A 15,993-nucleotide genomic window follows, 5' to 3' on the forward strand; every position below is an offset into this window, starting at 1 on the left:
TTTTTTCGAAGTTTTCATTTATTTATTTTTCACTTTTATATTTCATTCACTATCCCCAAAAACTTCTGCAGTTGGCATATCCTATCCTTTTTTTTCATTCTTGCTGTCATCCCTTCCTTTTTTTTTTAATCTTTGTCACACTTGTCAGTTTTTTTTTTCATTTGTTTTTCCTTTTTATATTTTCTCTTCTCATTGCTTCATAGTTTCTCTCGACTGTTGCCACCGCCTGTCTTGCGGTGGTCATAACAATCCATATTTTATAAAATTTGCAACAGTAATTATGATAACCTCATATTTGTGCTCTCTAGCATTCATCAAATTAGGCCCAAGCCCAACTCACATACAAATTGTCCACTCATTTCACATAATAAATGCAAATACAATTTCAAAATACATAATATATGAAAAGCATTTATTTCATTACCCCATACTTATCCCAACAGCAGGATGAGGTAATAAAAAGCAATTAGTAACTGCAAAAAAAAGGTTCAGGTTCTGGAAGAAGAATGTGATTTACAGCTAATAAAATTTGGTTTTATTTACCCACTCATTTGTTGAGCAAGGAAAAGTTTGTTTTTTACCAACCACTGTGCGAGTTGTATCCTTCTATCTCTTTTTAAACCTGCCGGAAGTACAATTTCATCGCAGTTTCAATCTTAGAAAATATTGTGATTTTGAAAGGAGAAGATGACACCTTTGCATGAATTGAGGTTGAAGCACAGCAGCATCATGGCAACCCTCGTTCAAGAGGTAAAATCTAGAAGGAAGTTATATTTATTTCACGTATCCATTATTTTGAATAAAATCTAGAAGGAAGTTATACTGCTATAGAAAAACCTTAAAAGAGGTCTTGAGGTCCATCAAGTAGATTATTTGTGCACTGAGGAGGAAAAGGAGATTGAGAATTCAGTGTGCAGCTAACACAAATGTAACATATTATAACTCGTATTCGATTAATTTGGATATATAGGTTTCACTAGAATTGCTAGGAAAAATAGCTCGTGACACTATTTTCATTTACTAATGGCACAATACATTCTACAGCATTGGATATGGAAGCCGCCGTTGTTTATCATTAACTCCCGTTTGAAGGCTCTTTCTTCTCTTCTTTTTACCCTAAATGAAATACTTTGGTTGACAGCTTTCTTTCTCATTTAGGAAAATTTGCATTAATACTATGGTCAACTCATTATTGTACTAAAATTAAATGTATAGAAAGTTTCATTTTGTGCTTCAACTTTCCTTTATTTCCGAAGACACTATATCTTACTAATTTGCATCATATTGCTAGATCATATGAATCTCAAGTAGGAGTATTAATTAGATATAGTAAGATTAAATGAATAAACTCAGTGGAGAATTAATGCATGGCTCGTAATTTTTTTATTTTAGAAACATACAAACACATAATAAACCAAAATTAGACATGTTGGCCCAAGTCCAGCACAAGTTGGTGTCGATATAATTTGTTTATATGAAACCGCCTCATCCATAGTTATTTTACTTTGTTTTCTTTGAAAGGGAATGTTAGATTCACGTTACCCAGCACTTAAGGAAGCTGAACGTGAAGACCTTCTCTTTGCACACCAAATAATAACTCAATTTTTTGGGGCTGTTGAAACAGCTCTGCATGCAATGCGAAAGATTGTGTAAGTATCTAATTAGAATGTATCTTTGTCCTTTGCTATTTCGTTCATTTCAGTAATCACATAATTTATACGAGTATCCTGTCTAATATAGCATGTGATTGTGGTTTCATTGAGAGAATGATTTCTAGTTGTTTTGGTATCGTTTTGATAAGGTCAACATATATTTTTGTCTTATTTTCTTAAGCAGGTACAAGTATAGTGGTATGGATCAACATAAGATGGGAATTGAATTGCACTTGATCAAAGGGCCCAGTGATTAGTAAGCACAGTTATGCCTTAATTTAGTTTCAAGTTCTTAATGTATCAGAATTAGCACCTGTTCATATGGTTCGTCCGGCACAGCTCATAGCTAGCCCTTTACAACATTTTCTTGTATTTATTTCCTGAAATAAGTTCATTACATTTGTCTTTCTTTTCTATGTCCTTCTTTTGTTAATAAAGAAACTTGGCCTAGCATCTTTAAACTGTGGGTTATTTATAGGATATATTTAAAAGGTAACAAAAAAAAATTAAGCATAGATATACTTTATGGATGTAACTTTTGAGACTTAACTGCATCCATTTCGAATCATATGATTAGACAAATCTTCACATAAATAAAGCATAAAATTAAATAATTATCAGATTTTTAATATTTCACTTTGCTGATTTCATGAAAGTGTATATGCGTTTGAAATGATCAGATGTCCTTACATTCAGCTAGAATTAAGCTCATCAAATATAATTTGCTAGAAAGAATGATCCTTCCTAGTTGAGTTCAAGAATTTGTTTCTGCGCTGTCTCATGAATTTAGAGGCAAACATCTCCAAATTCTACATAATGATCATGATAATTCAATACAACTTTCTTGATTAATAGTATTTGATACATTTCATTTGCTTTTTCCATATTTGAGTTCCGACTTCATTTACATTATCAGTATTTGGAATATTTATTTATTTTTTATTGTAAGCAGCATTGGGACATTGAGGGTTACAAATGCGTGCCGAGGGTTACGTGATGCCTTCAGTACAAATGATAGGAAGAGGTATATTTATCTTGCATGCATTAGATAATGTATTGTTTAATTCTATGTAACTTTTTTTCTATTTATGAAGAAACCTGAATGGTAACTTATGCAAACTCGTGCACTATTCTGTTCAAGTTATAATTTTCTTCATCCCTAGTTGCTCTATACATTTACATCAAAATCTTGTGTTATGATATGATAGAATTGCTGTTATGCACACATATTCTTGCCATTTTAAATGCTGGTTTAAAATGACCATATATAGAATTCTGCTCTTTCATTTGACTTGAGAATTAAATTATAGTTTGTCCTAGATATAACTATTTTACGTAACATCGTGGCTCCCATTTGTTTTAGTTGAAAATCTCCAACCAAAATACTTTAAAATAATGTCTAATATATCTACCGCAGAAAATGCCTGCGTGATATGATCTTTACTGGTTTAAATTCCGGTGACTTCATAATTTAAAAACTTAGCAAGCTATTGACACTTTATACTTCTTCAATATGATAAAAGTGCATTGGAACCCGGGTATGGTGATAAAAAAAAAATAATAATTCAATCTTCTAAGTCTAATTTTAAGGGTTCTCTCAGCAGGTGCCTCAGTTGCATCAAGGAATTGAAAAAGGAATTTAATATTGTGAAGCACCACCTAGAAGCTCTGATGGAGGTATGGTGTCTTGCCACCTTTTGTTGGCACTTGTTTTAATTCTCCTTTTTATTTTCTAAGATACAATTACACCAAAGGGCTTTAGTACCAACTTACCGCTCCAGTTTTGATAAAAATAAAAATAAAAGGCAATGAAAAATTGTTAACATATCACAAGAACAGACTCTTCGATGCTACTGGGTCGGAAAGTGTTGCTGGTCTATATTCCCTTTTCTTCTCTTTGCTCAACTGCTTATGCAATCACAGTGCATCTAACCCTTTCTTGATTTCTCCTTTTGACAATGTAGCTTGAAAAGCAAATTTGGGCTGCTGGCGGTAGGGTCTATTAGTAGTAGTTGTTTGTGCTAAGTATATACTAATAAAGGTGTCCCCCGACATCCGTAAATTCGGCTAAAGACCACGCGTGTAATGCTGTGGTTTGTGTAGTTCTTAGCTGTTGTTGTGTGCATCTTTGTTTGCACTTGTTGCTTTGTTTGTGCTTGTAGCACTGTTGTAGGTGCAACCTTTTGTGTATCCCTGTTTGACTTCTGCCAATGAAATTGTGAACTCAATATGTGTGCTAGTCTCGGTTGTTAAAAGTTTATCAATTACTCTGCTTTTTGTTGTTTGAACTTTACATTGATTTGGAGAGAATTAATCTTGGTATGGAGTGGCTATATATGCTAACAAGCATGTCATATCCTAGAGTTTCATTATTACTTCTTCAATCTTGAAATGGAAGGTTAGAACTTGGATTCAGTAGAAATGTAAGGATTTTTTGTGAGGAAAAATAACGAAAAGGTCGTTCATAAATAAGCAGCATGTACAATTTTAAATATTTTATAAAAAATTGAGATCTAAACTTACCTATATTATAAATCACGAATAAGGAACCATAAATGGACTTACATTAGCATCTGAAATTGCGTGGCCGGTATGGGAATGTGGAATGCCTGGCTTAACCTAAATCTGTCTAGACAGAATTCACCTTTCGATATCGTTCTAAATTCTAATGCACCGTTTGATACCATTCTAAATCATACTTAATTAGTCTTAATTTTTGTGCTCTATCATTGAAGTCGAATCTTCAAACGCTATACATCTAATTTTAATCCTAATTTGATCCAAAATCCAAGTTTGACGGTTAGGCCATATTTCACGTCAAAAGGGTGCTCTTGACCTGAATGTTAAAAAACAATGGATGCTTTTTTTTTTTCTTTTTTGTGAGGGGAGAAGTCTATTATATTACTCAGCTCAGTCCGGTGGAGTGTTGGTAGATTTTTAAATGGGCATATCGTCCCTTGCAGATAATATTTTTTTTCAAAAGACATTGTTCTGTTCGTATGTTACTCTTGACCTGAATGTTGGTACGACGATTATTTCTGTGGAAAACTATGGGAATGATGGAAGAGGAATCTCCTTAATTAATTGAGAGACGGTTTGTATGCCGAAAGAATGGGGTGGATTGGGGATATGAAACTTGGAGTTACAAAATATATCACTTTTGTTAAGATGGTGGTGGCACCTCTACCAGCAAATTGATTCCTTATGGCGGTTCTGGACATCAAGATTGAGAGCACATGTAAACAGAGAAGGGGGTCTGACAGTTTGGTTGAGAAGCGCGTCTTTTTTTTTAGCTCAATTACTCAATTTAAAAGGGCTGTTTCACTCAAGCACTCAATGGAATATAGGAGATGGCAACTCAATTTGCTTCTGGTATGACACTTGGCAAGATGAACTGTTGCGGCAATATGGTGATGGGTTGCCTCGGCCTCCACAACCCAATATTTCCTTATTCCGAGCTCTGACAAGGATTTCAGTTTTGTTACCGAATAATCCTATCTCAGAACCGGCGATCCTTTCTTCAGTTGGGGATGTGCTTATGTGGAATTTGGAGCCTTCTGGGGTATATTCTTCCAAATCGATTTATAGGGTTCTTATTTCGATTGGTAGAGTTAAGTGGAGTTTCAATAAACTGTGTACTGCCAAGTGCCTGAGCTCGGCAAAGATCTTCATGCTCTTTGTTCTGAATGGTAGAATACTCACACAAGATATACGATACGGAGACATATACAATGCCAATTAGGTTGTATCATGTGCACGGGCTGTAGATTGGAGACTGCTCTACATCTCTTGTTCAAATGCCGCTATGCAATGAAGGTTTGGAGGTTGATATCGGCAAAGTTAGGGATTAATCGAATCCAACAAGGCACAACAATCCAACACATCTGGATATCATCAGTGCAAGCACTTAGAACCAGCATACCCAATCGCAGTAGATTAAGTTGATTGACTGAGAAAATTTGGATCTCATGGTTTGTATGTACGACTTGGGCAATTTGAAAACAACATAACGAAAGAATTTTCAAAGAATTTTCAAAGGATCCTCTCTTCCTCCAGAGATTCTAGTGAGCAGGATTTTTAATGTGGAAACTTTAGTTGAGATTCTGTTAACTATCAATGGTTTTTTTTCATTGCTGGTAAATTACTGGTAAAGTGTGTAGCTTAATGAGTGTGAGGTGCAGAGCAAACTTGCTGCTCTATGTTTTTGTAAGATGTACATTGTATTGTAGCCACTGTTAAAGATAAATTAAGCTGCTACAGTGCCTACTGTCCCATGAGCTGGCCGAAAAACAACTCTTTCAGGCAAAATTCATTCCAAACTCATCAAGGCAGCAAGAAACCCAAATATATATATATATATTTTTTTTATTTTGAAAAACTAGATAGAGGAGGGTGAAATCCATATATTAATTAAACATAAAAATATCGTTTTAATTGGCTTGGTCACCCATAATGCAGAAAGGCACAGAAAACAACCCTGCATTTATCATCCATGTCCCGATACAAGACTCATATCGCAAAATAGTTATGCAACCATTCTGTTTATTTATTTTACAAACTCTGTCGATATAGATGGTGCTGTTGAGTACAAGAAATCCTACAGTTACTAGGTGGTGGGGTCAGAGTTCTCTTCCTGGTGCATCTGATGGAGAACATAAGTGCCTTCAACGCTTTTGTGCACCTCCGCATGAAATTTTTCCTCTTTGTTTCCTCTTTTCAGCTTTAGAAGCATGTGGAACTTAGCCATATCTCCTATCACCTACCATCAACAAAATATAGCTGTCAGCTCTACATATTTAGAACCTTACCACACTTGTTCAGCTACGCAAACTTGATTATAAGAAGTTAAGCCTCTTTATTTTCTTGGATAATTTTTCAAGTCTGTTGCAATGAAATTTGTCAGTAAAAGAGACATCGTGGTATATTAAAACCAATACAGCTGTCAGTTAGGTGTTATTTAAAACCAGCATAATGTCACACCAAGCTGACATAGCTCAACGCCTCAAACTGCCCAAACCCAAGGCCACAACTGAACTGAATCATTAATTTTCTTAAGACAGTAAGAATACAAGCTGACACTAAACGAAAAAACCAATCAATGTACACAACCCAACCCGACATGGATCAAACTAGGTACCAACACAAAAAAAAAAAATGTGTAGTAGCCATGCGCCACAATGATAATTCCTTTTGTTGGCCAACAGAGAGGTCTTTTAAAAAATGAAAGAAAAGTCAATTGCAACTCCAAAACACTGTCAGAAGAATAACCCATACTAAGAACCCAAGTGTCAGAACAAACTAATTCGGAGATCTGAGACCAAAAACAGGCCAAAGCCAAAACAGACCAGAGTATAACCACCCAATTACCAAATATCTCGTAATTTACTTCTACTGCACCCAGCCCTTAACTCAATAAACTATGTCCTGATTAGCCTAATTTAAATCCAACATTCTGAAACGGGGTTGTATAGATAATATATCTCTGACAAGGCCTTCGGTAGAGGGTGAAGGCAAGCAAGAAAAGGAACAAAAGGTAGATAGATTTCAGCACCTGTTCTATATCACTATCAAAGTATCAGCATGTCAGACACCAGTATGAAACAAACAAAACCTGCACCAATATCTACATGTAGGAAGAATTTCATTAATATATTATATACCTCAGCCTTGGCATGAATGATGTCCACAAGTTCATATGGTAAAAGGGAGTTAGATCTCTGTTGGATGATGGTGACAGCATGGCTAGCAGCATCTTTCACCACCGGGTCCTGCACCGGCACCTCACACCATCCCGGCTCGTGTCCCTCTGGAAATATAAGTACAACCAGCTTAAATATATAGTAACAAAGGAGTTACCTTGTTTAGTTAATTAAGTTGTGTGTCCCTTTAAAACCTACCAAAACCCTATAAAGCACAACATAAAATTGATAATAAACTATGAAGACAACAGCCAACATCAGGCTGCCAAAAGTGAATTTGGTGTCCCCAACAAGTAGGCATGAGGAAGAACACCAGAATAATTTTTTCACCAACATTCTTAGTATTTCTGGTAATTGTCAGTTCAGTAAATCACCTCGTTTAACACCAAGGTCAGAAGAAGTGAAAGAGGTTGCATCCCCCTTGTGAGTGAACTCTTGCAACTCCTTGAAGCCAAGCCATGGCTTGACCCAAACCTTGGCTTCATAAATTTTCTTCTTTCCCGCATCAATAGCCTCAATAGTGAGATGGTGGAGTGTGCCAGCAACCACTTGTTCCTTTGCTTCCACCACCCTCAAGAACTCCACGAGAGCATTCTAATTCAACAAAGGGGAAAAAAAGAAGAGAGAAAAAAAATTAACTTTTTATACCAGCATTTGTGCCAGAACAGGATTTTTGTCATTTTGTATAATTGATCAATTGCAGTATGAGCATTTCTTCCTTGATTTTGGTACACCATGGCACTGAGCACTCAAGGCTGCTAATCATGGCACTTATCAAGAAATTTCCCAATTACCTTTACATTTTTTGTATCAATCACAAAGGTTAAAAAAATTATACTACTGCTCCACTAAACTCCTAATATAATGATGCTTTCAACCATTTATCAAGTAACAATTAGTCCATAATAATACAATCAAAGGAACAATTGACTATTTTTTTAAACTGAACTACAACTTGTACTAGTCTACTCATAAATATTTGTCAGGTCAGAGGTGAAATATCTAACACAAAAAGCTTCAAAAAAATTAGCAACAGGTATCCAATTCTGAAAGTAATTTAACTATTTAAAGAAGTATCCAATTAGTGCACTGAGAAGATCAGTATTCTACAAATATATTAAGCTCAGAAAAACAAAGGGAAAATAGAGACCTCTTTCTTATTGTGTTCTTCCACAGCGAATCGCGCGAGCTCTTCATGCTGAACGCTGTTCTCTTCAGAGACCGGACAGTCACGCACGCCTCCCAAGGTATTCGCCATGGTGATCGATTTCTCCCACAAAATGAATAGAATCAAGAGAGAGAACAGGAAGCGAGATATGAAACCGTATGCGCCGATTGAATCTGATGGCATTTCTCGTTTTAATGCGAGCATTTGTAGGAGAAGCATTCGCACTTCTACTTAATACTTTCCCCCTTGGAGATGGGAGATCTTGTGCACCTGGTCTATTGAATTAAGTCCTCTACCTATGACAAGTGGGTCCTGTAGGTCTTTTCTATAGTAATTTCAGAAGAACAGGTCCAACTTAGAATATTAGATATAAACGGGCCAGGTGGCCATAGTTCAACAGATTTTTGGATGAAGCTGGTTTGGAGTAATCTGTGTAATCTAGGGATGTGGGAACCACCTCTCAGTGGATTACATTGTTTCTATATTCATATCCAACCAGAGATTGGGTTCACCTAGATGATAAGGTCGGCAGGAGTGCGTAACCTCTGAGATATCACATATTTTGCGTGACCGACGTGTCCGGTGCCTATTCGGGGGTGACATAGGGGGCCGGTATTATTTAAGCTTTAAGATTCGCGCAAAACTTATTGCAACGGATGAGATTTTCAAAAAGTCGCGCAAAATATGTGATATCTCAGAGGATGCGAATTCAGGTCGGCAGATGATGCCTTGCATGCGAACGCACGTGGATCAGTGGATGTGGCTTTCCGTTTCTTTGCTTAGCTTGTAAGCAGATAGTGTTTTGGAAAAACCCGAACGGTCCAGAACCGAACCGTGGACCGGACCGTACCTTGTTGGACACTCGGACCGGACCGCATGCAATTCCCCCTCTGTGTTTGCTCTCTTATCCGCTTGCTTGGGAAGCGCTGGTCATCTGATTTGCCTCCAATTTATTTACCTATATCGAGTAATTGGTTTCAATTTTATTTCAGTTTCACCTAATTGTTCACCAAGCTCCTGGTATTTCAGAATTATTCTTTCAAACATGTGTAATTTGCTCAGTTTGCAATTACAAATAAATCGCTGATGATATATGGAAGGAAGAATTATGACGGTTAATTTTTCCGATGCTTCTCCATCGATAATTCAAGAATATAGTACGATAATGTAAATGTGAATGGGAACGAATCCTTGTGGTGTTTACAAGAACAAAACACAGCATCGGAAAGTTCATTAATAAACAACAGTGGGCATTGATTAAAGATACTTTTAGTCTGAGATAAAGAAATGACAACAAAATAAAAACAAAAGGCAAAAGTTCAGTTTGATATTTTATCAAACTAGCTGATTGCTTAAATCCTTCATTAGCAGAACTAGATAGTGCTACCTTCTATTCCGAGTCCCATATCACTACTCAATCAGATACTCCAAGAGAATGCATATGCACTGCCATAATTAGAATTGTTGATTCCTGTTATCTTAAGAAAAGTGTAATTAGTACATCTTACTGCTGGAAGAGATCTGGTGGACATGTTTACACCAAGTTTCCTACTACACATGCAATTATACTTCAGCAAGTGAGCTGCATGTATATATGCATCTTTACTAAAGAATTGGCTAACGTTATAAAACAAAAATTCGGAACCTTTGTCTTTACAAAACAAATATCTACAACTTGCATAGGTTCAATTTCCTTTTCCTAGCAAAGTGTATTAATTCTCTTTAGTTGCTTAGGTTCAATTGGCTAACATAAAAATTCCCCGCGCCAGTCTACCAACAACGTTGGAGACTTCACCATGCTATTTCCTTGATGTGCATGCTAATGTTACAATCACAGTGATTGGTCAAACTGATACAAATTAACTTTGCATGATTACATCAATGAATCCAGATATCCCTGATGGCATTTAATGATAGTGATCACGCTTGTTGTCACAAAAAACAAACTAATGACAACGTATGCTTTTGTAACTGCTAATGAAAAAATATGCCTTTCGAACTGCTAACGACCATTATAAATCAGTCAGAAAATATATATACATATTTATTGCTACCAATGACATAACATACTATATATATTTTTTTTTCTTAAAAAAAATCAGTACCTTATAGAAGCAGGGGCGGTCATATTTTAAAATACCCTAGGACAGCTAGATCAAACTAGGTGTAACCCACAACGGCGAATATCCACATATTGAAGGAAACACGTCCATCGGGCTCGGCATATCTGGAACCACCTTCCCATTCTCCATATTAGCCCGACGTATGCCAACGCGAAAAGACTCAATATTGCCCGAATGTTGCTTTACATTATAGTATACTCCACTCTCTTGCTTTTCATCACATTGTACATTAACCGAACACATCTTATTGAGAAAAAGCACCCGTTTTCCAATATTCCTCACTCGACGCCAGTCCTGCTGAAAATCACACCACTTATATGCATGAACCCTAGTAATTCCACTATAATTATAAACAAAAGTCCTGACTACAAGGGGTCCACTAGAATTTCCATCTCCCTCAACCAAATTTATCTGATCATTCCTGAGGATGTAGAAGTTGATTTTGGCAGGGAAGGTCCACACAGAACGGTCCTTAAGGTCACAAACAGATATAAACTTTTTACTATTCACCGTGTAAACCAAGTTGTTATAGATAGTGAAATCAACCAGCCATGAACCCACATCCCTTTTCTTCAGTTCACTCCAATGAGAATCCCCAATTTGGCAGAAGCACAACTCCCCATTTCTTGGTGGTGATAATAAAGCCACGACAACACAACCAGGCTTGGAAGGAGTGCAAGACAGACAACTCTTTTGTATGCGAATTCTCCCTCCAAGGGTTGAAGGGGCATCCAAGGAAGGAAGGTCGATGTATCTACTGGTAACTGGGTTGAACAGAGACACTTGCCGCTCATCTTCATGCTGCAGCACAAACCAGCCATGGGAGGAGCCACGACAGTACTTGCCCCTCATGTACGGCAACTGAAACCGATATGTTTTTGACCGAGCAATATCATAGAAGGATATGTGATCAGAAATATCGAGTCTCCGGTGGATATCGTTAAAGAATCGAGGGAGCATAAGCCACGGGAGTTGGGGAGGGAGATGGTGCGGGTGGGGAGTCAAGGCACTTCGCCACGCCTTACAAACAGCTCTGAGATGAACATATTGTGTGTTGGTGGTGGAAGCCTTCTCAGTGATGTTTGCGAGAAGATCACCAGGGAGATCGGCCCAACACAGTCTCATCTTGTCTTCCTTTAATGGTAACTGCTTGAAATGATGCCTGGACCTAGATGATGATGGAGAGTTATTTGCTTTCCATCCTTGTACCTGCTTTAAAAATAAATAAATAAATCATTTATTAGCACCATATAAGGAAAAATCGGAATCGGTCACTTGACCGTAGAATCGAAATTGGATGAATCGGTAGGAATCAGCGGAAACAGATCAGAAACTCGGATTTTTTTGCCATAAGTTGTTTTGTACTAAAAAAAGGAATAAATTAATTAAAAAAATAATCTGTCAACAATATATATTTAGACAAATAACTACACCCATAATATGCTTTTGGAACTGCAGGAAGATAAGGAAAATGAAGAAAGAGGTCAAATCTGCAAACTTCCACTTGAATTGTGCTATGTGTACTCAAGAAATGGATCTCCCATAACGGGGCAACACTATGTATCTGCAACAACATCAACATGTTCACACATTTAACTTGCTAGTTTTGGATTTCTATTTAGCACTTCTCAACATCTGAATCTATGAATCATCATTCTTCAATTTCTCTAGTTGGTACTTCTGCTATGAAGGAGAGAAGTAAGAAATATATAGAATGATCGCGCAAATTACAAATAGATAATTCATAATACAGAGTTGAGAAATTGGTACCAATCCGCGCTAAATAAAGGAGAAACAAAACAAAAAGGCACAAACGAAAACAAGAAAACAAGCGGACCAGTGCACAAAGACCAATTGCAAGGGTTTAGTCTGTTTAGATGTTAAATTTTCCGACACAAGATGGGAGTACTTACCAGCTACCATCATTTATCCTTTTTTTTTTACTGGAATTGGACCGCTTCAGCCGAAATTCGACTGGAATCGGACCATTTCGGCAGAAATTCGACAAAAAAATTCGTCTAGCACATAACTCGGCCAGAAATCAGATGAGTACAGCCCGATTCTGGTTCAGAACGGCCGATTTTTCCTTCTATGATTAGCACTTAAACCGAAGGGAAATAAAACCCACATTATCTACGTCAAATGTTATCCTCCATTACCATTCTCTTTTTGCAGCAGAAAAATACTTTGTAAATTATCTATTTCTGACAGATTAAAGCAATAAAATTTACACTGACAGCAATCGCATTTAGAACTTTGGTATTCAAATTTACATAGGGAACACGACTGGCCTTTTAACTTTCAACATAAGTTGATGTTATGAACCTCTAAATTGTACTATTAAAATTGGCGATGAATCTCAACACCAATCAAATCACTTAAAGGAAGAGGCCACGCAATATCACTCAAAGCAATGAGATTGTGTTGCGTGCCTCTTCCTTTAAGTTTCAAGTTAGTTATACCTTGGTATGGCCACGCAACACAATCTCATTGCTCAAAAGAATCCGATCTGAATCTTCTGGCGAATCCTCATCAAATTCCTTGTCTGAACCATCAGGTTGCTTCTGGGCTGCTTGAGGCTGTGACCCAATCACCATGTCTTCATTCCCTTTTTCACCCTCTGTCCTACTAGCAGGAGGCGGCCGTGGGAGGGCAATCATCGCCTCTTCATCTCCTTCCTTAGACGAGGTGGAAGCGGAAGCAGAGGCGGGGGACGGGGCCGAGCGTCGGGTCTCAGAGTGAGTAAAAGAGGAGTTCGGTTGGGGTTTAGAGGTTTTTCTCAAAGAGCTCAGTGCTTTCTAGAACTGGAGATTGAAGAAGGAAAAGAGCGAACAACAGAGGAGTCAGGACTCGAGAGACGAATGAAATCTCTCGTGCTGGGCTACTAAAGCCTTTTAGTTAATGTAGTATGACATAATTGACAGAATAGTAAAAGCGGAATTTACTCTCTATTTGGGCCTTTATTGGGCCAAGACTAACGAGTCGGCGCATGTGATGTGAATTCGGTGAAACGCAGCCGATGAACGGATCCGGATCCCACGAAGTAAATCAAAATTTGAGATGTATCCAAGCCGTCCGATCAGAATCCGGTTCGAATTGAAATTTACGAAGCCTTTTAGTTTCGTGCGGAGTCTGATCGGACGGTCCGCATCTAAACTCATACTTAGGATTACTTTATTGAACCAAGAAGGTATCGCATGTCTGATGTCAGCATGTGAAATTGGTGAAACCAACTGATGAAGTAACCTAAAATTTAAGATTGAATCTGGACCGTTCTATCAGAATCCATCGCGTTAAAAATTGTGTTGATTCTGATCAGACGATGTCGATCTAAAGTCAAACTTTAGGTTACTTTAGGTTACTTTAGGGAATCCAAAAACCAAAAAGCCGATGAACTTGGCTTTGTCGCTTAGAAATTAGAATATTTTTTGCTGCTTCTAAACATAAATCCAAAATCTGTATCGCATTTCACTTCGCCACTTCGATTCTCACTTCGCCACTTCGCCATTTCCAAAATCTAATCGAAATAAAGTCAAATTGTGGAACAAATGATGTATTCGATGAATATAGTGTAGATTTTGAGAGGTCTGTTAAGCTGAATTTACACCTAAATGCATGTCGACAAATCAATTTATCTAAAATAATCGAATCAATTTTCGTACCATTTAAATATGAAACATCTAATTTTCAATAAGCTACTTCAAATTGTCTTTAATGCTAATTATTTCCGTTGGATTAGTGGTAGATGCAGAATTTCTGTCAATGACATAAATCAAGTTTAAATAGTTTATCGGGTTCAAACTTATTAATTAATTAGGTATTTAATTTATTAGAATTGGGTGAATCATTTGAAATCGACTGAATTAAATCGGAAACTCATATTTGTTTTTATCATAAGCTTGTTTTGTAGTACTTAAAAAACAAATAAATATTAGTAAAAATATTAATGTGTAAAAATTATGCTGTTATCATTTTACGTAATTTAATACTTTTTATTCTTTACTATTACTCTTTTTATCCTTTTTATCCTTTACTATATCATTTTACGTAATTTAATCATTTTTGTTCTGAAAATAAAGAGGCAAACAATCATGTACTTGCCTAACAACCAATTGACTAGGATTCTAAAAAAAATATGTCATGCTTTGACAAAATTTGAAAAAATGATCAGGGCACGTGAATGGTCACCGCATGTTAGGCACGTCATGACTACATGTGATGTGTCCAAATATAACTGATTATGTAAGATTACGTTTGGTTACACGTGACTACATATTGTGATGTGCCGTGACTAAATTTTTCACGTGTCATGCCGTGCTAAATTTTCAAAAGATGATTACATCACGCAAATAGTCATGACACAGAACGCACAAATCACGCGCACAAATCGATATACGTACCGTACTGTGACGAAACTGGTCACGCCGTGACTTTTTAAGAACCCTACAATTGACCACCACTTGGTAAATTTGATAAGGTAAATTCTACTATTAGATATTGTATCTTTTAATTCCTATCTTCAGCCCATAAACGCAGCCCATTTTTTATTATTTTTTTTTCTAAAACCCAACTATTATTTCTTACATCTCATCTTCAAATTAATTCAGCGTCACCAACTTTGTCATAACCCAAACAGAAAATTAAATAGTCCAAAACTAAGACTAATAAAAAGACACTCTATAAAAACTATTAATAGGTTAAAAATACACCTGATTTATTTATTTTTTCTACTAAATTTCAAAATCCAACCAATATAGATCCGCCCCTAATTGAATCAGCTGATGCGTATTATAATGTTAAGCTTTACTTTAAATAGTCTATTATAAAATTGGAATTCACATCCTCTCCAATACTGTACAAGGAAATCTTTTACAATTAATGGATCTGGACCGTTCTTTTTAACTTCGAACGAATCTCAAAGCCCAATAATACTGTCCCCCTGCGCTAGTGTGAGTTCCAAAGCGATGAGATTTAATCTCAAACCGTAAAGTAAGACTCATCCTCTATAATATTGGAGAGGAGTTGAATCCATAAATTTGTAACTACGCGCAATGATGAATCCAGCCTCTCTGATTGGAGTATTAGACATCCGCACATTACATTACACACATTTCCACATCGTCTGCATTAACTCAAAAGAGCATCTTTTGAGTTAACACATCTCGACCGTCTGATTTTAAACGGAGCCAATCTGACTGCAGCCATAATATTAGAAGCCCTTTAATATTAGAGTGGATCTACTTCGCAAGAATTTTAAAGCAGACCGAATGGTCCAGATGCATTACTCAAAAGATTCTTTTTTGAGTTAACGCAGAGGATACGAATTCCATCTAAATAGCTTGGTGTTGAAA

The 15,993-nt window shown here is 36.7% G+C and overlaps 2 protein-coding genes and 1 long non-coding RNA gene across 5 annotated transcripts; 1 reads left to right on the forward strand and 2 right to left on the reverse strand.

Moving 5' to 3' along the window:
* Positions 1 to 6,058: 6,058 nt before the first annotated feature.
* LOC144544169 (cysteine proteinase inhibitor 12-like) lies at positions 6,059 to 8,808 on the reverse strand. Its single transcript, XM_078292583.1, has 4 exons — positions 8,502 to 8,808; positions 7,726 to 7,945; positions 7,313 to 7,458; positions 6,059 to 6,411 (listed from the first exon to the last, which is right to left on the reverse strand). Exons 1-4 carry the CDS (start codon positions 8,736 to 8,738, stop codon positions 6,259 to 6,261), a joined length of 756 nt encoding a protein of 251 aa, XP_078148709.1. The 5' UTR covers positions 8,739 to 8,808; the 3' UTR covers positions 6,059 to 6,258.
* LOC144544170 (uncharacterized) lies at positions 6,354 to 7,176 on the forward strand. Its single transcript, XR_013508160.1, has 2 exons — positions 6,354 to 6,467; positions 6,498 to 7,176. It is a non-coding gene; the product is annotated as an uncharacterized LOC144544170 (long non-coding RNA).
* Positions 8,809 to 9,743: 935 nt separating the features above from the next.
* On the reverse strand, positions 9,744 to 13,467 carry LOC144544484 (uncharacterized). 3 transcript variants are annotated; one of them, XM_078292996.1, is made up of 3 exons: positions 13,105 to 13,467; positions 10,625 to 11,851; positions 9,744 to 9,997 (listed from the first exon to the last, which is right to left on the reverse strand). In XM_078292996.1, the coding sequence occupies exons 1-2, from the start codon at positions 13,300 to 13,302 to the stop codon at positions 10,670 to 10,672; spliced, it is 1,380 nt and encodes a 459-aa protein (XP_078149122.1). In that variant the 5' UTR covers positions 13,303 to 13,467; the 3' UTR covers positions 9,744 to 9,997; positions 10,625 to 10,669. The 3 variants fall into 3 exon arrangements, with proteins under 3 accessions (XP_078149122.1, XP_078149121.1, XP_078149120.1); XM_078292995.1 differs by having other exon boundaries at positions 9,744 to 9,990; positions 10,625 to 11,854; XM_078292994.1 differs by having other exon boundaries at positions 10,625 to 11,854.
* Between the last annotated feature and the right edge of the window lie 2,526 nt (positions 13,468 to 15,993).

The sequence above is a fragment of the Carex rostrata genome, chromosome 26, assembly GCF_964058835.1.
Source record: "Carex rostrata chromosome 26, lpCarRost1.2, whole genome shotgun sequence".
Lineage (NCBI taxonomy): Eukaryota > Viridiplantae > Streptophyta > Magnoliopsida > Poales > Cyperaceae > Carex > Carex rostrata.